At 43.4% G+C, this 23,534-nt stretch overlaps 1 protein-coding gene across 11 annotated transcripts in view; it reads left to right on the plus strand.

Annotated features, from left to right (window-relative positions):
- The window catches only part of MAPK8 (mitogen-activated protein kinase 8), a 122,761-nt gene extending 106,195 nt beyond the window's left edge, over nt 1-16,566 (plus strand). For 5 of the 11 annotated variants that reach the window (XM_038409406.2, XM_043519485.1, XM_043519484.1 and 2 more), the window contains 2 exons: nt 12,890-12,967; nt 15,110-16,566. In XM_038409406.2, the coding sequence (XP_038265334.1) occupies nt 12,890-12,967; nt 15,110-15,255 (224 nt within the window). In that variant the 3' untranslated portion in view covers nt 15,256-16,566. Of the gene's footprint in view, nt 1-12,889; nt 13,009-15,104 lie in introns of all 11 variants that reach the window. The other 6 variants (XM_038409411.2, XM_038409410.2, XM_043519487.1 and 3 more) reach the window with 3 other exon arrangements.
- The last annotated feature ends 6,968 nt before the right edge of the window (nt 16,567-23,534 follow it).

Consider the following 23,534-nt stretch of genomic DNA (forward strand, 5'->3'; position numbering starts at 1 on the left):
TCTTACTCTCACAGATATTGTGGAGCGCACAGCAAGCAGTAATAACAGTGGGAATATTGGTTTTGCTGAGGTCTAACCGAGTCAGTAAACTGCGCCAGCGCGCTTTTAAATGTCCAAATGCTCATTCTACCACCATTCTGCACTTGCTCAGCCTGTAGTTGAACAACTCCTGACTACTCTCCAGGCTGCCTATGTATGGCTTCATGAGCCATGGCATTAAGGGGTAGGCTGTGTCACCAAGGATAACTATAGGCATTTCAACATCCCCAACGGTTATTTTCTGGTCTGGGAATAAAGTCCCTTCCTGCAGCTTTTGAAACAGACCAGAGTTCCTGAAGATGCGAGCGTCATGTTCCTTTCCCGGCCATGCCACGTTGATGTTGGTGAAACGTCCCTTATGATCCACCAGTGCTTGCAGCATTATTGAAAAGTACCCCTTGCGGTTTATGTACTCACTGGCTTGGTGCTCTGGTGCCAAGATAGGGATATGGGTTCCCTCTATGGCCCCACCACAGTTAGGGAATCCCATTGCAGCAAAGCCATCCACTATGACCTGCACATTTCCCAGGGTCACTACCCTTGATATCAGCCGATCTTTGATTGTGTTGGCTACTTGCATCACAGCAGCCCCCACAGTAGGTTTGCCCACTACATATTGATTCCCGACTGACCGGTAGCTGTCTGGCATTGCAAGCTTCCACAGGGCTATTGCCACTCGCTTCTCAACTGTGAGGGCTGCTCTCATTTCGGTATTCTTGCACCTCAGGGCAGGGGAAAGCAAGTCACAAAGTTCCATGAAAGTGCCCTTACGCATGCGAAAGTTTTGCAGCCACTGTGAATCATCCCACACCTGCAACACTATGCGGTCCCACTAGTTAGTGCTTGTTTCCCGGGCCCAGAATCGGCGTTCCACCGCATGAGCCTGCCCCATTAGCACCATGATGCCCACATTGCCAGGGCACATGCTTTGAGAGAAGTCTGTGTCCATGTCCTCATCACTCTCGTAACCGCGCTGACGTCGCCTACTCGCCCGGTTTCGCTTTGCCAGGTTTTGGTGCTGCATAGACTGCTGGACAATGCATGTGGTGTTTAATGTGCTCCTAATTGCAAAAGTGATCTGAGCAGGCTCCATGCTTGCCGTGGTATGGCGTCTGCACAGAAAAAAGGCGCGGAACGATTGTCTGCTGTTGCCCTGACGGATGGAGGGGCGACTGACGACATGGCTTACAGGGTTGGCTTACAGGGAATTAACAACAAAGGGGGTGGCTTTGCGAGAAACTGAATGGCCGCCTCAAGGATAGAACTCAAAACTGGGTTTAGCAGGCCGTTGATTTCACAGAGGGAGGGAGGGAGAGAAGGAGATAGGAGAAAATGAATACAAAACAAATCTGGTCTATTTCTTGTTTTGAGCCACTTCATCTATCTGAAGAAAATGTGCATGCAACAGCCCAAAAGCAACAGCCAAAAAATCAAGGCACTACTCTAAATATGTTTAATGACATGAATCGGAGTGATGAGAGCAGCAAGCAACAGAGTTTGAGGACTTTTGTACCTTTCACTGGGCTTACAGATAAATTCTTTTTACTGTGAGTCTGGCCTTGCAAGTCATTCATTATGGAAAAGGCCGTGAAAAAGAGGAGCATAAAAGTGATGAAGAAAATGTGCATGCAACAGCCCAAAAGCAACAGCCAAAAAATCAAGGCACTACTCTAAATATGTTTAATGACATGAATCGGAGTGATGAGAGCAGCAAGCAACAGAGTTCGAGGACTTTTGTACCTTTCACTGGGCTTACAAATAAATTCTTTTTACTGTGAGTCTGGCCTTGCAAGTCATTCATTATGGAAAAGGCCGTGAAAAAGAGGAGCATAAAAGTGATGAAGAAAATGTGCATGCAACAGCCCAAAAGCAACAGCCAAAAAATCAAGGCACTACTCTAAATATGTTTAATGACATGAATCGGAGTGATGAGAGCAGCAAGCAACAGAGTTCGAGGACTTTTGTACCTTTCACTGGGCTTACAGATAAATTCTTTTTACTGTGAGTCTGGCCTTGCAAGTCATTCTTCATCTATCTTTATACATCTTGCTGGTAGCAGACTGTGCACTAGCCATCGTCACCTCCTGGGTGCTCGGCAGAAGACGGTGCAGTATGACTGCTGGCCATCATCTTCTGCTGGCTGCAGATTAAAAGACAGTGTACTGCCGGTAGGTCTCAATTGCCATGAGACGAAACAAGGGAAATGACCTGGCTGAGTCACTCCCAGGTTTGCCCAGGCGCCCAGTTAAAAGAGCACCCAGGCCTTCGTCGCCAACAGCTACCAGTCATATTGCACTGTCTGCTTCCAAAAGGCAATAAACTGCTGTGTAGCAATGCAGTACCACGTCTGCCAGCACCCAGGAGACATACGGTGATGGTTAGCTGAGCGGGCTCCATGCTTGCCGTGGTATGGCATCTGCACAGGTAACTCAAGAAAAAAGGTGCAAAATGATTGTCTGCCCTTGCTTTTACGGAGGGAGGGAGGGAGAGAACGGGGGCCTGACGATATGTACCCAGAACCACCTGCGACAATGTTTTAGCCCCATCAGGCACTGGGATTTCTACCCAGAATTCAAATGGGCGGTGGAGACTGCGGGAACTGTGGGATAGCTACCCACAGTGCAAAGCTCCGGAAGTGGATGGTTGCCTCAGTACTGTGGACACATTCCACCAACTAGAATCATAGAATCATAGAATATCAGGGTTGGAAGGGACCCCAGAAGGTCATCTAGTCCAACCCCCTGCTCAAAGCAGGACCAAGTCCCAGTTAAATCATCCTAGCCAGGGCTTTGTCAAGCCTGACCTTAAAAACCTCTAAGGAAGGAGATTCTACCACCTCCCTAGGTAACGCATTCCAGTGTTTCACCACCCTCTTAGTGAAAAAGTTTTTCCTAATATCCAATCTAAACCTCCCCCATTGCAACTTCATGCACTTAGAGCATTTGTGTGGGGACACACACACTCGACTGTATAAAAACGCTTTCTACAAAACCGACTTCTATAAATTTGACCTAATTTCATAGTGTAGACATACCCTAAGCAATTGGGCAGGAAGATTTACACCTCCTTTTCCTTACAGATGCAAATTGCTAACAAGCATCCAGAGAATGTTTGCCAAGGTGGTCCCTTTGTCCGGCCCTCACCAACCTGATCAGTTGTTACCAACACCTCCCAGATGAGTTGAGGGACACACAAAGCCTATGGTCAGCGCAGGAGGCCTCAGTGGAGCTTTGAGCCATCTACAATGCAAGTCACACTTTTCAGGACTGTATTAGAGGCTCACATGCTCACCGACAATACCGCCGCAATGTTTTATGTGAACAAACAAGGGGGAGCACGCTCCAGGTTGCTCTGCCTACAGATGATTGGGCTGTGGCAGTTCTGCACTGAGGAAAACTACTCTGAAACCTGTTGTTACCCTGATAGCCATTCACTCACCTGGAGTTCAGAATCATCTTGCGGATTCATCTTATTTGTGTCTAAGTCACTAGTGGTCCCTGAAGACAAGTGTCCTCTGGATCACCTTTGCAGCTTGCGGTTTCCCACAATTGACATGTTTGCTCAACAGGACAACAGGAAGTGTCCCCGAGGGTGCCTCAGTCCAGACTCCCTGTCCCATGCTTTCCACCTCAGCTGGCAGTTGGCTCTCCTGTACACCTTTCCCCCAATCCCAGTCATCCCTCAGGTCATCCTCAAAGTCATTCTCGTTGCCATGGCGTGGCCGAAGCAGTGCTGTTTCTCCAACCTTCTCACACTCTCTGTTCAGCCTTCCATACCGCTTCCTCCCCATCCCAGCTTACTCACTCAGAACCACGGCTGCACCTTGCATCCTGCGCTCAGTCCTCTGTCCAGGACATTATGGAGTACCTGCTGCACCTTCAAGTGTTGGGGCTTGTATTTAGTTCACTGAGTGCATCTGGCAGCAGTATTGGCTTTTCATCCCCCCCGCGTTCAGGGAAGATCAGTCTTCTCCAATGCCATGGAGATTCTTACAAGGACACCTTCATCTACATCCTCCAGTCCAAGAACCAGTTGGACCTTAACTCAGTTGGACCTTCTGTTGGACCTTAACTCAGTCCTAGTGGCCTTAATGGGACCTCCGTTCAAGCCTCTGGCATTTTTTCCCATTCTGCTTTTGTGTCAGGAAACTGCATTCCTGGTAGCGATAACATCTGCAAAGAGAATGTTGAGAGTTGCAGGCTCTGATGGCAGAATCTCCTTATATAAAATTCTCCAAAGATGAAGTGACTGTATGACTACATCCTAAGTTTTAGTCTACAATGGTTTCTCAGTTTCATTTGAACCAGGTGGTATATTTACCTGTGTTCTTTCCCAAGCTGCATTCATCTCCAGAGAAGTGTCTCCATAAGTTAGATGTCAGGCGATGTCTAGCTTTTTATCTGGACAGGATTAACCATTTCATTCTTCCCCTAGTGTGTTTGTATCATATGCAGACCACATGAAGGGTCAAGCGGTTTCTTCACAGACAGTCTCCAAAGGGATAACATCCTGCATATGAAATAGCTTTGGCTTTGGCTTCGCCCCCTGAGCAGGAGCAAGCTCATTCTACAAGGGTGCAAGCAACATCCATAGCATTCTTCAGTGATATATTGGATATGTCCATATTTGCATATTGGATATTTGCAGCGCTGCTGTGTGGTCATTGATCTATACGTGCATGAACCATTATGCCATAACCACATCTTCCAGCCCAAGGTGAATGCAAGCTTTGGTAGAGCGGTCCTGCAGTCCTTGTTTAGATAGGCTTTGAGCCCCTCCTCCTGGGGCATGGTACTTCTTGGGTCATTTAAGAGGAATACACAGCTGCATCTACCTGAAGAAGAAGAAATGGTTACTTACAGTAATTTTGGTTCTTTAAGATGTGATGCAGACTTGTATTCCATGACCCACCCTCTGTCCGCTCTGCATTGGAGTCTCATTTTCAGGTGTTCGGAGTGAAGGAACTGAAGGGTGGTCAGGGCAACACCGCCTCATGTAGCTAGCGGAGGGGACTATTGCCGCAAGGTGTGAACTCCCCCCCCTCCCCTCTGCTAGTACTTCTAGGTGCACACACACCTAAATGGAATCACGTCTGTCACATCTCAAAGAACCACAGTTACTGTAAGTAAACGTTTCATTCAGTTGCACTAAGGAGAATCTTTTAGTGGACAAGGTGTTTATTGCCATGTTAGTTAACCCTTCTAAGGAGCAAGTTTTAATTAACATGGTAGCTTTTTATTTAAAAGAAAGCGACCATTCTCACTACCTAGAGTATTGCTGGACTTGTACTTGTCTACATGAGGACTAACACCAGTGCTGATGAAACAAAGTTGGAAAACTGGTGAGAATATTTTTTCCCCTAAAATTCCATAATGTAGACAAGACCTTGCAAGTCAGCTACAGCCATTGCTAATACTTGTTGTTGTCAGAGAGGAGTAACTTTCCTCGGCTTGGGTGCGCATCTGTACTGTGCTTCATTACCTTCTGTTATGGAGGTAAAACTTCTCAGTTCTAAAATGCTTTGGGAAAGGAGTGGCAAAGTATTCACTCTCCACTTCTAAGACCTCCCTACCACTGAGAAACCTGAACTCTCCCCTGCTTCCTGTAGAGGCAGCATGCTGAGATTCTGGGAGAACAGGTCCAGCTTGTGGTGTGTCAACAATAAGTTTTGCAGATTGAGGGCTTGGCTACACTTGCAGATGTAGAGCGCTTTGGGTTAAACCAGCCTTCGTACAGTGCAGTAGGGAAAGCACTGCAGTCAGTCCACACTGACAGCTGATAGCGCACTGGTGTGGCCACATTTTCAGCACTTGCAGTGGCATTGGGAGTGGTGCATTTTGGGCAGCTCTCCCAGCGTTCAAGTGGTTGCAATGTGCTTTTCAAATGGCCAGGGGGCGGGGTGGAGTGTGTTGTGTGTATGTGGGGGAGAGAGAGTGGGGTTTTGCGGTGCTGAGAGTGTGTCAGCACGCTGTCTTGTAAGTACAGACCCCCTCCTTCCCCCGCCTCTCTCTCATTCATAGCAAACATTAGCTGTTTGGTTTTCTCAGAGCTGATAAGCAGCCGCTCCTGTACTCCGAAAGGGAGCTTTGAAAGGGCCTGCAGGAGTTCACAACAAAGACAAGAGAGGCCACTTCAGTTAATGGGATTATGGGACGTTCCTGGAGGGCAATCAGCGCTGTAACGTAACTCCTCCTCGTTCACACTGACACTGTAGCGTCTCGCCCACTATGCAGCAAACCTCATCCCTCATGGGGAGGTGGAGGACAAGCAGCGCTCTAGCCAAGGAGTCAGAGCACTCTACATGCCTTGCCAGTGTGGACAGGGAGTGAATTAGAGCGCTCTGGACAGCTTTATTGCAGTATAACCTGCAAGTGTAGCCAAGGCCTGAGCAAAGAGTAGGTTGGGGTGGAGTCAACTAAGACTCCCTGCTAAGAGAAGTTTTTTCAGTAATGCAGGTGATCCACAAAAGAGGTGGGAGGAAACTTAGCATACCAATAGGCTTTCCCCTGTAGCCATAATATCAACCCTACTTCCTCTATAGGGTGTTTATACGTTCATTTACATTTCTCCTGAGGGGAAAATTAATGTGTTCATTTGCATTTTCCTCTTTAAGGAAACAAGCATTGGCATATGTCCAGACTAATCTTCTCTTAGCAGTCTCTCTCCTTAATACCAAGTTCATATATATTCTCCTGTCATGCTGTATTTGGTTTTTAATCTCTCCTTGCTTCAATCACCTCTTGTCGTCACTTGCATTGTCTGAAAGAGGCTCAGCCACCTTTAGTTTTATAGAGCTTCCTCAGCTGTTTCTTCAAATAGAATTTTTCTTCAGTAAAAGTAAATGCTGCAATTTGATATACATTTCTGCTATTAAAGGTGGATTTTTGGTTCCATGTAGATAAGACTAATCAATTATCACTAGGGAAAAAATGGGGAAAGTCATGACTTTTCGTTGCACAAAATAGATATGTCACAGTTTTAGCTGAAGGAAAAAAATAGTGTATTAATTATTTTTGAGTTGTTTGTCATGGGAAATTAAGAGATCAAATCTGTTTTACAACAAATTGTTTTAAAATCTTTCAGTAATATCTGAAAACCACCCTCGACTACAAGACAAATATAGAGCCTAATTTACCAAAAAAAAAAAGGAGCAGCATTGCTGTGAGTTGCAAAGCCCATGATTCTTGATATACCACCGTGCCCCCTTATCTCAAAAGGCCCAGTGTTTGTCACAAAGATCATGTTCTTGCACATATAGCATTACTTGCAGAAGGTAAATGTAGGCCAGGGGTTTTTTTTGTTTTTTTTGTTTTTTTCAATTAAACATGTGCACCCACACAGACGTCAATAGCTGTACCTATGGCAATACTAAGGCCCAGCACCACAGCAGTGACTAAAGCCTATACATTCTTTCTGGGTTACTTGCATGCATGATCATGAAGCCTTCTGTAAAGCCGCTACTCTTGAATTTTTTTGCACAAAACCCATTGTATGTTCACAGAACCTATGCAACAAAGATAGGTTTCAGAGTAGCAGCCGTGTTAGTCTGTATTCGCAAAAAGAAAAGGAGTACGAACATGATACAGTTCTGTGGTGACCTAGAATCCAAGGAATATTTCCAACACACCTCTGACCAACATATTAACCCACAGAGGCCTTCCTACCAACACTACAAAAAGAAGGATTCTGGATGGACTCCTCCTGAAGGTCGAAACAGCAGACTGGACTTCTACATAGAGTGCTTCCGCTGACGTGCACGGGCTGAAATTGTGGAAAAGCAGCATCACTTGCCCCATAACCTCAGCCGTGCAGAACACAATGCCATCCACAGCCTCAGAAACAATTCTGACATCATAATCAAAAAGGCTGACAAAGGAGGTGCTGTCGTCATCATGGATAGGTCGGAATATGAACAAGAGGCTACTAGGCAGCTCTCCAGCACCACTTTCTATAAGCCATTACCCTCTGATCCCACTGAGAGTTACCAAAAGAAACTACAGCATTTGCTCAAGAAACTCCCTGAAAAAGCACAAGAACAAATCCGCACAGACACACCCCTAGAACCCCGACCTGGGGTATTCTATCCGCTACCCAAGATCCATAAACCTGGAAATCCTGGACGCCCCATCATCTCAGGCATTGGCACCCTGACAGCAGGATTGTCTGGCTCTGTAGACTCCCTCCTCAGGCCCTACGTTACCAGCACTCCCAGCTATCTTCAAGACACCACTGACTTCCCAAGGAAACTACAGTCCATCGGTGATCTTCCTGAAAACACCATCCTAGCCACTATGGATGTAGACGCCCTCTACACCAACATTCCACAAAAAGATGGACTACAAGCCATCAGAAACAGTATCCCCGATAATGTCATGGCTAACCTGGTAGCTGAACTTTGTGACTTTGTCCTCAGCCATAACTATTTCACATTTGGGGACAATGTATACCTTCAAATCAGTGGCACTGCGATGGGTACCCGCATGGCCCCACAGTATGCCAACGTTTTTATGGCTGACTTAGAACAACACTTCCTCAGCTCTCGTCCCCTAATGCCCCAACTCTACTTGCGCTACATTGATGACATCTTCATCATCTGGACCCAAAAGAAGCCCTTGAGGAATTCCACCATGATTTCAACAATTTCCATCCCACCATCAACCTCAGCCTGGACCAGTCCACACAAGAGATCCACTTCCTGGACACTACGATGCTAATATGCGATGGTCACATAAACACCACCCTATATCGGAAATCCTACCTACATGCCTCTAGCTTTCATCCAGACCATACCACACGATCCATTGTCTACAGCCAAGCTCTCCGATATAACCACATTTGCTCCAACCCCTCAGACAGAGACAAACACCTACAAGATCTCTATCATGCATTCTTACAACTACAATACCCACCTGCTGAAGTAAAGAAACAGATTGACAGAGCCAGAAGAGTACCCAGAAGTCACCTACTACAGGACAGGCCCAACAAAGAAAATAACAGAACGCCACTAGCCATCACCTTCAGCCCCCAACTAAAACCTCTCCAACGCATCATCAAGGATCTACAACCTATCCTGTGAGAGTGATGGATCATCCTTCAGATCTTGGGAGATAGGCCAGTCCTTGCTTACAGACAGCCCCCCAACCTGAAGCAAATAGTCACCAGCAACCACACAACAGAACCACTAACCCAGGAACCTATCCTTGCAACAAAGCCCGTTGCCAACTCTGTCCACATATCTATTCAGGGGACACCATCATAGGGCCTAATCACATCAGCCACACTATCAGAGGCTTGTTCACCTGTGCATCTGCCAATGTGATATACGCCATCATGTGCCAACAATGCCCCTCTGCCATGTACATTGGTCAAACTGGACAGTCTCTACATAAAAGACTAAATGGACACAAATCAGACGTCAAGAATTATAACATTCAAAAACCAGTCGGAGAACACTTCAATCTCTCCGGTCACTCGATTACAGACCTGAGGGTGGCTATCCTTCAACAAAAAAAACTTCAAAAACAAACTCCAACGAGAGACTGCTGAATTGGAATTAATTTGCAAACTGGATACAATTTATTTAGGCTTGAATAGAGACTGGGAATGGATGAGTCATTACACAAAGTAAAACTATTTCCCCATGTTATTTCTACCCCCCACTGTTCCTCAGATGTTCTTGTTAACTGCTGGAAGTGGCCTACCTTGCTTGTCACCATGAAAGGTTTTCCTCCTCCCCCCCCCCCCCCCCCCCGCTGCTGGTGATGGCTCATCTTAAGTGATCACTCTCCTTACAGTGTGTATGATAAAACCCATTGTTTCATGTTCTCTGGGTGTGTATATAAATCTCCCCACTGTATTTTCCACCAAATGCATCCGATGAAGTGAGCTGTAGCTAACAAAAGCTTATGCTCAAATAAATTTGTTAGTCTCTAAGGTGCCAAAAGTACTTCTTTTCTTTATGCAACAAAGATACTTTCATCTGCTGTTTCTGTATACTACCTAGTTGAAACTAACCTTATGACTTCAGTCATACAGCTGATAACATTATGGTAGGTTTTGCGATATAGTTCTCAATGACCTTGTATCTTTTGGATTTTAAAGAATATGTTCGCAGCAAGTGGCAGTTACCTCTTCTTGATCTGCACTTTTCTGTATCTCCTCCATAAATTATCAAAATTCATTGCTAAATCAGTAGACAACTGATAGCAAATGTCACACTTTTATCCTCTTGAGAGTGTGTGTGTATGTACACATGTATGTGTATATATATACGTTATGTAACAGTAAATACACCACTCACTCTTTTGTGATGAGGTCTGAATGCAAACTCGGTAGAAAGAAGTCCTCAATCCAAGCCTCTATTGTTGACAATTGACTTCAATGCATTACCGAATCTCTGTGGTTTTAAAAGCTTGAAAGAACAAAGAAGGGACTTTCATTGCTGCGTCCTAGATTTCTTGCTCTTAGGTTTTGTGTCATTCACTGCACTGGTGAGCAGGCAGGGGTAAATGTTTTTGTTTGTTATTTGTTTAGAAAAGTCTCTTTACAAATAACCAGAATACCCCGCCCCCAACCCGTGCCCCCTCCCCAGTTGGACCTTGTGATCTAGCATATGACAGGATTTGGACGGCTTCAGGTTACAGACTTGGCAAAAGTAGTCCTGCCTTGTGTTGAGCAATAACAGGCACAAAGTCCTTCCCAATCAGTTATATCTTGCAGAGTCACTTAGCAGGAGCTCAGAGCAGTCAGCATTTTCTTTTGTACATGGGTCACGTGCTGTGCCTCTTGAGCCCTTTGACCCTGTGCCTCATATTGCAGATCCAGCTGTCAAAGTAAAGTTGTAGAAGGTCCCACACGATAACCATCACCTGTTCCTCTGCCATGGCAAGTAGGCTTGGAACCATGTTTTTCTACTTGCAGAGTTTGCTTGTTTATCTAAAATTTCTAGTTAATTTTCAGTTGTTTGAGGTGTTTAATGCTCTCTGGATCCATCTTAATGGATCCTATCACTAATCCTATTAAAGTGTAAAGTGCTACATTTAATATGCGAATATAATGCATTGAATAGATTGGTAACCTTTTAGGTGCTTAAAATACCTGGGAGAAAGTTTAACCGTTACTGCCAGAAAGAGAAGGAATAGAAGGGGTACTTCATGGTCCACCTCTGGAGACTTTCACTGTACATGCAGATGCCAGCTCTGACCTGCTAGCATAAGAATGTATAGCCCTTGTGCCAACCACAGGCTTACCGCAGATAGTCTGGAGCCCTTTACCATTAGACTCTGGACATAGTCTTCACCGTGGGGCCCGAGCTAGAAAGGAAGGCAAATGCTCCACTAATCTGGTTTGATCACCATCACCTCGAGAGTGAGGCCATGGCTCTTCCATTTCCCTCTTGAGGTAGGAGATGTGCAGTGATGAGCTTCCCAAGGAGACTAATGTAACCTCCAAGGGTGCTTTGAAACACGGTCTGATACCTCTGTCCTGGCCTAGTGCCAAGTGCGGGTAGCCACATGGGTTGCTATGCTACCCCAGTCTGTTGTCTCTAACCATTGATAGTGGCTCCTAAACAATTCCTTCTTCCATATTGCACTCGGAAATCACTTCAGTTTGCCACTTTTAATCTGTCACTGACAATTTGCATCTAAGGTATTGGTCCTTTTCTTCTACCAGTGCTTCTACCCAACCAAAACCACCTCTGGGTGATTGGCCATCTTATCAACCTAGAGCACCCCTTGCTGACTTTAGAGGCATCTTTTTCATGCTGTGTGTGGCTTTTAATCACCACAGAAAAGGATGATCTGATCCAGAATGGCTTCTGGATATTTATGGTGACTTTCAGATTGGGATGGTACAGCCATACCACTATCCCTTAGTGAGTCTCAGCCAGTTTCCTTATGCCCACCCTCATCTGACCTGTATCTGTGGATATTGTAGCTGATCAATATCTGAACCTCCTGTTGGAAAGGGTTGTCCACACATCTCAGATAGGGTTATCTGCCAGCATCTCTCAAACAAGTTATGGCTAGGCCTCTGCTAAGAAAAAATGATTGGACGAGACTACCTTGGTTAGCTATCATCCAGGATCCTTTAGGCAAAGATATCTGGGAAAGGAGAGGCAGTCCAGCACCAGTAACGTTCGACACTTAGGTTGTTTGAACACCATTCAGTGCATCAGGCTTGGCCATGGCATGAATTTGCACTAGTGAGAAAAATCTGTGATGGGGTTGGGGCAGGGGAACATTTGTTCTTCAAGAAATGTTATGGTTTCTGATGCAGAGCGGTCTTGCAACTTGGCACATAACCCCAAGTGTGCTTCCGAGGGGATAGTTATGGACTTATATAAACACAGTCTGTATGTCTAGCAAAGAATCGTGGTGTTGCTGGGTACTAGCTCTTCTCAAAAATGTTGCCTTGAGCCATCCTAATCCCAGCTAGATAAGGCCTTCTGCGCTCCTTGTTCTTCCATCAGACCTGTTCATCTGTGCAGGAGGCCTCCATAACATCGAGTGAATGGATTGCCTCAGCCTCGTGGCTCTACTTCGAAGTCCTCCATCTCAAACCGACCCGGACAAAATCATCTACCAAGCAGTGAGCAATTTCAGTGCATTCTGTGATCTCCAAACCTTTGAAGTTGCAGCAGAATGGTGCTGTAAACTGGTGCATCACTTTCAGTTCTAAATATGTTCCTTTCTTTGCTATCTTCTTTGTAGTTTAATATTGTCTAAAAATAGTTCTGAAGAGTAATAATCCTATGAAACTGGAATGTTAATGATGAATGTACATCTTATTAAAATGATCAGTTTGGAGTATTGGATTGATATAACTACTATTTTTGTCATGTTTACAGAGTTGATATACAAGGAGGTCATGGACCTGGAGGAAAGGACCAAGAACGGGGTTATACGTGGACAACCAGCCCCTTTAGGTTGGTTACAATAAAAGCACTGTACAAGCCTGATCTATGTGGTAAGCTAGAAAGGCGCAAAGCTGATTGAAGAGTAATAGTTAATATAGCTCAAAGTATGACTCTAGAATTTCAAGAACACTCTGGCAGAAACTGTTTTCAGCTAATTCACTTCATGAGTGATAATATTTGATGCTGATGCTCTGTTTTGAAAATGTAAAGCACTATATAGAGATTAGTTAAGTACTCCTCCCAACACCCCCATGAAGCAAGGCTGTGGGGCAGGGACTGTCTTTTTTTTTTTTCTTTCTCTATTTGTCCAGCACCTTGCACAATGGGATTCTTTGCTATGACTGAAGGTACAACTGCATGGGAAGCAGAAACCCTCAGAAGCAAGACTGAGCCTGGGTCTACAGACTCAGGCTCTTGCTACGGTGCTAAGAATAACTGTTTAGACATATGGGCTTGGACCCACCCCCACCTAGGCTTCACAGCCCGAGCTCCAGCCCAAGCTGCAACAGCTGTCTTTAGGACTGTAGCATAAGCCCAAGTCTGTAGACCCGGGCTCAGAGACTGGCTGTTGCAGGTTTCTGCTTGCTGTGTAGAATACCCAAAGGCTCTTAGGAGCCACCACAATACAAATAAATATCCCCATTTTACAGCTGGAAAACTGTGCATCTGGGCCAAGGTAACAATATGTCAGTAGCAGAATTCAGATTAGAAATCAGTTGCTAGCCCTCTCTGCTCATCCATTAGATCAGTGTCTTCCAAAAGGGTGACTAGCTATGAGGTTCCAGTGAGCATCATCAGAGACAGGCATTTAACCAACACATTCACACCAAGCTGGATGCCAAAACTTATCCTAAATAAGCTTGGCCTGAGTTTCTAAAAGTATTTAGTGCCCACTGTTTGTATTTCAGTGAGACTCCGTCTTCCTCCTGCAAACTCTTATAGCAACAGTGCCTGGGCTTACCTGGCCAATGTAGAAAACTGCAGTGTAATGTCATAAAAAGGTCAGCCTTTACCAAACCCTCCTGAAATATTGGCTGATCCTGATGAGCATGCTGCTCAAAGTGCTTGTTCCCATCCTCAGCTCTTCTCTGTCTTTTAATTTTGGGGCACCTGACACTGCTCCATGAAATATCCCTTTTTATTGTCTGTTGTATTCTCTCCCATCAGCAGCTCCTCACTACCTGACATTAATTTCTTATGTTCTGCTCTCGGGAATCTCATTATATATTTTAGTAACTTTACTGCCACAGTTCAGTAGCTCATGATTAGGCATGAGACTTGTAACTGTTTCATACCAAGCTGCTTTCCTCTTGAATTTGCTTTAAAATCCTTATTGTAACTTTGTTACATCTCTTTATAGCTACTATAAAAGTACACTTTAACACTTGCATTTAATGCCTACTGAATATTGAGATCAAATTTCTCACTCGTATTGTTTGCCTGAATAACTAGTTTCTAAGAACGGCCTTTGGAAGCCACTCTTGTATTTTTGTATCAAATACAGCTGGGTCATTAGAGTACCCCCTTTCCATGGCTGGAGGATCTGTGGCACAGGGTGGGATAATAACTGCCATTGTTTCCCTATGTAATCTTGAGCAGCTCCAAGTGAAGAAAGCACCAGGAGTCCTGACTCCAACACCACAATTTTCTCAGGTGGCCAAAGTTCAGAAGTATTGAGCACTAAGCAGTTCCCACTAAGTTCATGGAGCTCATGAATGCTTGGAATTTCTGAAAATTCAGCCACTTTTAGGCTTAAGTTAGAATAGTTAGTTCTATTAGAATAGTTAGAAGCTTTTAGGGTTTTTGAAAATCTTCTCGGGCTTATGTAGAACTACATGCCATTACCTCCTTTGTCTCTCAGCCACACTTTTGAATTTGGCACTCAGCTGTAAGTGTTTATCTCAGATTTACAAGCATCCTGTATTGGAAGTCCCATGGTTTTTGGCACAGATTAATGGTTCAAAAATATAACCCTTCACTTACATAAAAAATCCTCAAATCTTATTTAATAATGGACTCCAAGAAATCTCTTAGAAGCTTCTTGAGTGGCAAGAAAAATGAATGACCAGTAGAGAGAGAAATTCTAATGCAAGTATTAAACCATGCAACTGTATCTGCAACTGATTTGCTGTTTTGTTTCTCATAGCACAGGTGCAGCAATGATCAATGGTTCACAACATCCGTCGTCTTCATCATCTGTCAATGATGTGTCTTCAATGTCAACAGATCCAACATTGGCCTCTGATACTGACAGCAGTCTGGAAACATCCGCTGGACCTCTGGGTTGCTGTAGATGACTACTTGGTCTTTTAGGGGGATGGGAAGGGGAGTCCTTTAGTCATTGATAGGGCACCTTTAAGAAAATCAGTGGTATTATTTTTGAGTGTTTTTTCAAAAATAATTGTAGGATTCATTTTAAAGTGCTGTAATTTTAAACTGTAAGTTGTGTTAAAAGCAGCCACAAAAATGTATTTTTTTTGCTGTAATTAACTCTGTAAAATATTAAACCTGATAATTTTATCATGGTTTTAAAAAATCTGCATATTTGCTTTACTATTATGCTGCTGATCTTTTTTTTTTTACTGAATTTGTAAGATTTGTTTGATCAAAGCACATATTCATGTTGTTTCTGCCGTATCATGTATTATTTAAGATTTTATAGGTTTTTCAATTTTTTTATTAGAATTTTTTCCAAATATTTTGTTCATGATTATCCTTCAAAGTTATATGCTTGGTCACTTGTTTTACCCATGTGGAAGAGAAAATAATACATTGTAGCCTGTCATAGCTTTGGGTATAGCTACTGTAGTGGTAGCAATGAACACAGAATCCTTTAATTCTGTCTACTTGCCTATAACAATTGAATAAAAGCAGCAGTTAGTGAGTTTCATTAGGGAAGCCGTTTATGACCCAGGGCAAAGTCATCTCATCTGAGAGGCAATATAAACATAAAGCAAAGCATATCTTTATAGCTACAGAAGTATCCAGCCTGCCAAAAGGAGATGGTGGCAGAACTGTGGCAAGCTGAAGCTTATGATCTCATAAAACAAAAAGAGGATACTTCATGAATAATACATTGCAATGCAAATAAACTGTTTACTTCTAGTAGCTCTTAGCCTGTTTTTGTACACAAAAAACAAGGTAGAGCCAGGATATCTAGATTTCCAACAGGGAAAACTATAGCTGTAGTTATACTTTCACATAGCATGTGGTTCTTTGGAGTTTAAGTTCCTTATTTTCTGTGTTAGGATAGAGCAGTTCTGTGTTGGGTGTGTGTATAGAAAACTCCATCTTTTTGACCACTCTTTCTTCACCCAGAGTAACTTATTCCTGTAAACCAGTCACTGGGGGGAGAACCTCAGGTTGTAAGATTTCTGTAGCTAATGCATTAAGAGAGCAATATATGCCATGATAATGGTGGGAAATAGCAGTGCGAGATAAATCGTTTTTCTCTTTCACTTCACTATCAGACCAGCATAGCAGAAATCTTAATAATGGTTCTTTTTAAGCCATGAATGTTCAGTATCTTTCAGCATTGAAGCCCCAGCTGTCAATGCTCTTTTAAAAAAAAAAAAAAAAAAAAAAAAAAGAAAAAAAAGAAAAAGAAACATGTAGATCAGTTGCTAAGTAGTCATGTAAAATGGTGCTGCTCTTTACAGAAGTATGTTAACTGTTTACATTTTATATTTACCGAATGATTTGTGTGTAACTGACTGACTTTGTTTATGAATGAGTAAAACAATCATCCAGAGTTTATTCCTTTGAAAAGTGCAGATTTCTCAGAACCTAAGCTATATTGATTGCCTTGTGTCGATAAATATTTTGTGTAGTGAATTAAAATGTGGAAAGGGATTTAAATTAGTGACACCTACAAAAATGAACTTTTAAAAGAAAAGCACAGGAATCTTGCCAGGCACAAAGCCTAAGAGAATGACTGACTAGAAATAGCTATTGAGATCATCCAAGAATGAAACTAATGCTGCTCTATGTCTGGTCCTTTAGAATTTGTTGGATAAATAGAAGAAATATCCCTTTTTAAATTTATAATTGGAAGAGAAAAAATTGCCTTTTACCCACTTTATCTTCCCCAATTATCTTTTACTGTTTTCAATATCTAACAGAAATTAGTCTTTTTAAAAAAATAAAAGAAGGGGTTGCAAGAAATAGTAATGTCTCAAAGAAAGCTGACAGTCAGTTGTTGAAGTGCAAAGTTGTATTTTCGCTGCCTGGCTAGACCACTGGTAAGTAATAGCGGTGTGTAGTTTTGCTGTTCTCACTTATATCTGATATTTCAGTAGTGAGCTTTAAAACACACACTTATTAAGGCAATTATTTTTACAGAACCCCGCTAAACTGTATGTTATCTAAAAGCTGATAGGCCATACGATGTTGATTGGAGCAAAGCATACTTTTTTCTTGTTGTATTTGGACCAACAGGGCAGTTTATTTTGTGTCTATCAAATTTTAAACTGTGACATAAAGCCAACTGTATTTGGTCATGTATTACAGGATAACATCATTATATAGGCCCAGATTATGTTCTTGTACACTGGTGTATACATCCAGAGTAACTCAGTTACAGGTAATGAAATTACTCCTGGTTTATGTCAGTGTAACAGAGCAGAATTTGGCCCCAGTCATTCTTGTTTTAGCTGAACTCTGGAATGGTAGTCATCTCTGGCACAACCCCTCTTCCCCCCGTCTTAGATTCCAGTTCACTTAATTGCTCTTTTTTAAGTGCTGCTAAATGAGTTGTAAAAAGAAAAGGAGTACTTGTGGCACCTTAGAGACTAACAAATTTATTAGAGCATAAGCTTTCGTGAGCTACAGCTCACTTCATCGGATACATTCCTGATGAAGTGAGCTGTAGCTCACGAAAGCTTATGCTCTAATAAATTTGTTAGTCTCTAAGGTGCCACAAGTACTCCTTTTCTTTTTGCGAATACAGACTAACACGGCTGCTACTCTGAAACCTGTCATTAAATGAGTTGTAGTAAGACATTTTATTGGCTCCTCCTCCCCCCCATCTTAGATTCTCTAGTGCCGCCCGCAGTAGGTACTGGAAGTGAAGAGAGCATTTATAGAGCAAGAGACCACTTCAGTCAGGATGGGGCATACCAGCACCCATAGTCCTCCTGGGTCCCACCTTTCTAATAAGTATTCAGATTATTGCAGTCTGTATCTTATGCAAATTAGGTACCCATCGCAGGCTCCTGGCAAATTTCCAGTGAAGCCAGCTCAGCCAAGCCAAATTAGGGCTCTGAAGTTCTAAGCCATTGTAACAGTTTGCTAGTCTGAATTCTCTTTTTAGTCAGCGAAATTCATTTTATATTTCAAGGACAATTGCATATGGATGCAAACAATAAGCAGGTGGCTAGCTAGAACTGTCCTGCCTGTTATTTAGAATTGTCCTGTCCATTGCTGTTCTTACATTATGTAGGTAGATGTCTAATATCCAATACATGTTATACTTCTGATGTGCTAAGTATCATTGAACTTGGTTTATTATTTTGATAAATAGTTCCATAATGTTTCCATCCCAACAGTCTGTGCTAAAAGATACACAGCTTTTCCACCTCTAGGACTTCAGCTGCAGTCTAGCCCAGACTAGTAGTGAATGAAAGTGACCCACATCTAATGTCCTATGTAAATCGAGGTGGACACCTGCCCACTAAGAACTGAATGAATTCCCCCATTTTCTGGCTCGTTGCAACAAGTGCCAGGACTGAACAGACGACAACTCCTCCTAGAAGTGGGTCCTTCCAGGTCAGTATTAAACAGACTGGTGGGAGAAGTTTGTACTGCCTTTGCCTGTGCTTCTACCTGTTTTGTGTGTTAAGGGACTTCACTCAATGCAACACAAGGAGGCTGCCTGTCTTTATCTAGCTTATCTTATTTAAACTTGTGTGTGTTTGAATCAGCTGAAGTCCATTTAAATCACACAATACTGATTGGTTTATTAACCCTGTATGCTAACATGGTTAGGCCCAGTCTCCACCAATTAACTCATTCAGGTAAATGGCCCAATCTCTGATCCAGGGTAGCTTTTCCAGCTTGGGGATCTAAATTAGAAGAGATTTGCTATATATGGGCTAGCAGCTTTCATGGTATAAATCCCCACAAAGCAAAAGAATAGCTGTACAAATTATCTATACAATGCCAAGGAATTTGTTTAGGATAGAGCAACCCTTGATTTTACAGGTTATGGTGACAGTGCCCTCTACTGATATACTGCACAAGTAAGTAGAACAATGAAGTTAGATGTGTAGATTTGTGATAGGAGCGTTGGCCCCCAGACTAACACATTCCAAGTTAGAATGCAAGATCTAAGCACCTGACAGGCCAGTCTCTGGTGTACACATGACTATGCTGGTCCCACATTAAACATACAATGCACCCATCTCAAACTTAGAAACACTCCTATAAACCATCAAAAATACTAGTAGTACACATAAACAGTGTTATACACACTGTCAATTCAGAACATTTGGGAGGAAGAGAACATTCCAGTTTGTGTCTGGTTTTCATGACTTGAGTCGCTGAAATAGTCCAGGATGGACTGCCAATCTCTGAATATTTTTCTAACCTGCTTTATAGCGGTTTCTGTTATTGTGTTAACTCTTTGTATATTCCCATTAATGTTTCAGTTGACCTACTTTTCCCTACATAGTTATAGTAAGTTGGAAGACTGGAGAATGGAGATGAATTAGAAGTCTTCTGCATTTTTTCAATAAGGCTAGAGGTTCTTAATGGAGGAATATGTTGTATGTGTAACTCTTTTCAAACTTTCCAGCTCACTTAATTGCTCTTATTTAAGTGCTCTTAAATGAGTTTCAGTAAAACATTTTATTGGCTTCTCCCCATCTTATATTTCTCTGCATTACAGAAATTTTCTTTGAATAAAGTTAACTTCACACATTTCCACTTCCACTGCTAAAAGTGAAACTAGTGTATTATTGAACTACCTCACACAAACTTTCTGTGCTTTCTTGAGTAAACAGAGCTACCCTTCACTATTGGATCTACCCTGAATGTGAAACATAAAGTACATTTCCCTTTTTAAAAAGCCCAGCCTATCGGCCAATGTTGAGACAATATCAGTAAGTATGTATCATGTATACTTCCCGTACGATGTTCATGTGTAATATATAGCTCACATACAATAATGTACATCCAGAAAATTGTGTTAGATGTAAATTGGTGAATTTATTATTGTAGTCTGTTTTTTGTAGGTAAAAATAACTTAACTATTAATATCAGTCCATCCTTTACATTTTACAAAAGGAATAATTCTTGGTAAGCTTTGCATACAGATGAATTACTTTTGTAGGCCCAATATCTAGTCTATTTTTGAGAGTTCTTAAACTTTTAACTTATTACTAAAGTTGAGCAAAACTGGCTGAATTCTCGTGATCACTCCTCCTGCTCCCTTCCATGTGGATATTGAAATGTATTCTGTCCTGGGAAGTGTGGAGGGGAAGGACACTCCTTTTAAATATGGAAAAATGACAATTCGTTTTCTTTCCCACGTGCCACCCTCCCCTCCCCCATTCTTTTCTACCCCTTCCCAATTAGCCACTGGTGGAGAAATACTGAGATCATTGTGGTTTTTATCATCCATGCCATCGGTCATTACACGTGCACCACTGGAATGTATACATTGTTATCTAGTATGTCAATTGGTTATAATGATATTTTAAATAAAAAAGGATAAAAAGTTGTTTGATGACCACTCTGTAGTTAGTGTGTGTTCATTGCAGCTCTGGGGCTCTAAAGCACCGTGTATTTGCCTCTATCACTTGGGGGAAGACTCTGTTCTTCATGGTGCCCAGGTCTGTTACGGTGGGTATGTCAGCCTGCTTGAGGGCACAGCCAGACCTGTCAGTCACTGGCAACAGGGGAATGCACCACCCCCTCCCTCTCCCACCTGTTGTGGCTTTCCCAGCACTCCTTGCTCTCCCGAGGAGAATCCCAGTGTTGGAGGTCTGAGTTCTGCCCACTGGTGTGATTCAGGCTCTGCAGCTCAGCTGTGGCCTCAAACTGTGCATCTACCCCTCAGCCGCACTGTCCCTGCATTTGGCTGGGGAGAGAACCAAGGGCATTTCTGTGGCTCTTCCTCCACCCTCCTCTGTCAAGTGTCTTGTATGGGAACAGTGTCTCCTGTTGAGTGGGGAGAAGGGAGTGTGTCCTGGTCAGGGCTGGGATGGAGACATTGGATCTGAAAGGGTGAGGACACTGGACACAACACTGACCCTGATGCCGGAGAGTGCAGTAAGGGTCTTTGGGTCCTTGATCCCTCCACCTGCCACCACCTCTAACAGGCCTCCTGAAGCTTCCCTACTGCTCTCCCAGGTAGTGGCTCCAGGGATTCAGGCTCCCATCCTAGGCAAGGTGGGCCCAGGGCTTCAGGTTTGTGCAAGGCCCATTCTCACACTCCAGCCCGCTCTGGGAAGCCCAGACAGGAGCGGGGACAGAAACACTTGCCTCTTTGAGAGCCTCTCAAATATTCTGGGTGACTGGCGCTCACTGCACTGCTGTGAGAGATCCCTGTGACGGTGCCATGGGAAAATTGGCACATGAATCAATCCCCTATCTTAATGCAGCTCTCTGCTTTCTCCTCCAGCACACCCTGGGAGAGTTATTTAAACAGAGATTTCTTACAGCCACTACTGTGTGTCTCTAATGGGTAGAGTATTTTCAGAGGGAAAGGTGCCTTGTAAATGAAAGTTACCATTAATCTAGTCTGTGTCACTTGAGTAAAGTGTATGAGGACAGCTGTATTAGCAGCATGTCCCCTGAGGAAACACTGGTAACTTAATGATTGCTGTTTAATTGCAATAGCATTCAAATAAATTTTTAGCAAATGCCACGTAGTTGACTAATGTTGATAGCAGGAGCGACAGTCTAAGCTCAGCCTGAGGCTTTGGGTTTAGGTGGCTTTGGTTTTGGTGACGTCTAGTCAAATAGTTCCAGATCAGGGAATGTATGTGGCTGTGGTCTAGCTGAAACCTCGGTTTTGGTTTTGGTTTTGCAACCCAGCAGTGCTTTGAACCCTTGAGGTTGTATTTTATCATCTTTGCTCTCCCTTCAGTTCTGGCTAAAATGCAGCTCGGGATGGGGAGGGTGAAGGGGGCCAACTGGCATCCCATAGCGATCCCTTGTAAATTTCTGCTGAGATCTCAGCTCATTAACAGACTGGGATTCTCAATAAATCAAAAGAAATCTTCAACAAGAAGAGTATGTTCATCTTGACCCTGTGTGTGGGAGTTCTTTGGTTTACAGATTTTTTTCCCCCTTGAATATAACAAGTTCTGATATAAAGATAGTGGATAGATTCTTGCATGAGTGGTGTGCCTTGCTTGTTTGGGGAAGGGTCCTAATTCTTCAAAGTATTAAACTCGTTTAAAATGTCATTAATTCTAGGAGTGGCTATCTGTTCTAATGACCCTGTTTCACACACTAGAAACACGGCAAGCAAAGAACTGAATAAAGCCGTTCTGCCGCTGGCTGTGTCTCCATTCAGCCCTGGGACCCAAGGAACGTTCCTCCTTCCTGACTTGCAGCCGCTTGGCTTTGTTGCCTCATGCAGAGTCTTGTATTTGCTTCATTGTTAATTTCATTTCCTGCCTCTCTTCTTCTCCCCTCCCCTGTTGTTGTCCTTGTGCACTTACCACCTGTTTTAGATGGGGGTGGAAAAGAGTTTCTCTGCGTGGGATGGTGGTCAAGGGCACACTCCATTGCAAGGGCAGCCTGCATCTTTTGGAGTAGTGTAAGACTGAGTCTGTCCGTTGTGGAATAGGCTCCACTTACTGCTGGGTCAAAGCCAAATAATTCTTTGGAGTTGTCGTAACACAGGATCATCACCTGCATGAAAGAGTCTTGATGATGAGGGGGCAGGGGCCAAAAATCTTCATGAAGCTGCTTCAGCTGTCAAGGTGAAATAAACAGAGCTGTTGGCTCTTCCGCCATGTATGGGTACCCCAAAAAATTGAATAAACCAGGCTCCCTCCTTTATGTCCCTGGAGCATGAAAGCCTAGAACAGCAGCCTCATGCAAACTTCAGTAGGAGCTAATCTCCCCCAGTCTGTAGCTGTTTATTTTTGTGGTAGTGTCTTGGCTCCAGTAGGAGCAGAGGTGTGCGTGGGGGAAAAAGGAAGAAAGTGGTAGTACCTCCTAACACCACAGCTGTTAGATGGCGTAGAAATGTACAAAAATGCCCCTCCTCTTTCTTGCATGCTTTGATCAGCTGAGAATGGCTAACATTGAAATTGTCATTGTTAGGCTTCAGTGTTAACACCCACTGAGCAGCTCATCCAGCTAGGGTTTCAAATGGCCTGCAACCTCTGACAGACACCACTGCAGTGGTTAACTGACAGACTGAACTGAATGTGTTCTGCACAACCGTAAGGGTTAGCAGCATCTTTACCAATCTAAAGCGCTGTATAGGCACTGGATAGTGTGTATTAAACAGGAGTTTATGCACATGGTAGCCAGCAGGGGACAGTTTTGGCTCCCTGAATTGCCTGGTCAGCCCAGTCCGACTTGCGTAAGTGAAACCACCACTTCATGTAACAGA

The sequence above is a fragment of the Dermochelys coriacea genome, chromosome 7 (assembly GCF_009764565.3).
Source record: "Dermochelys coriacea isolate rDerCor1 chromosome 7, rDerCor1.pri.v4, whole genome shotgun sequence".
In the NCBI taxonomy this organism is placed as follows: domain Eukaryota; kingdom Metazoa; phylum Chordata; order Testudines; family Dermochelyidae; genus Dermochelys; species Dermochelys coriacea.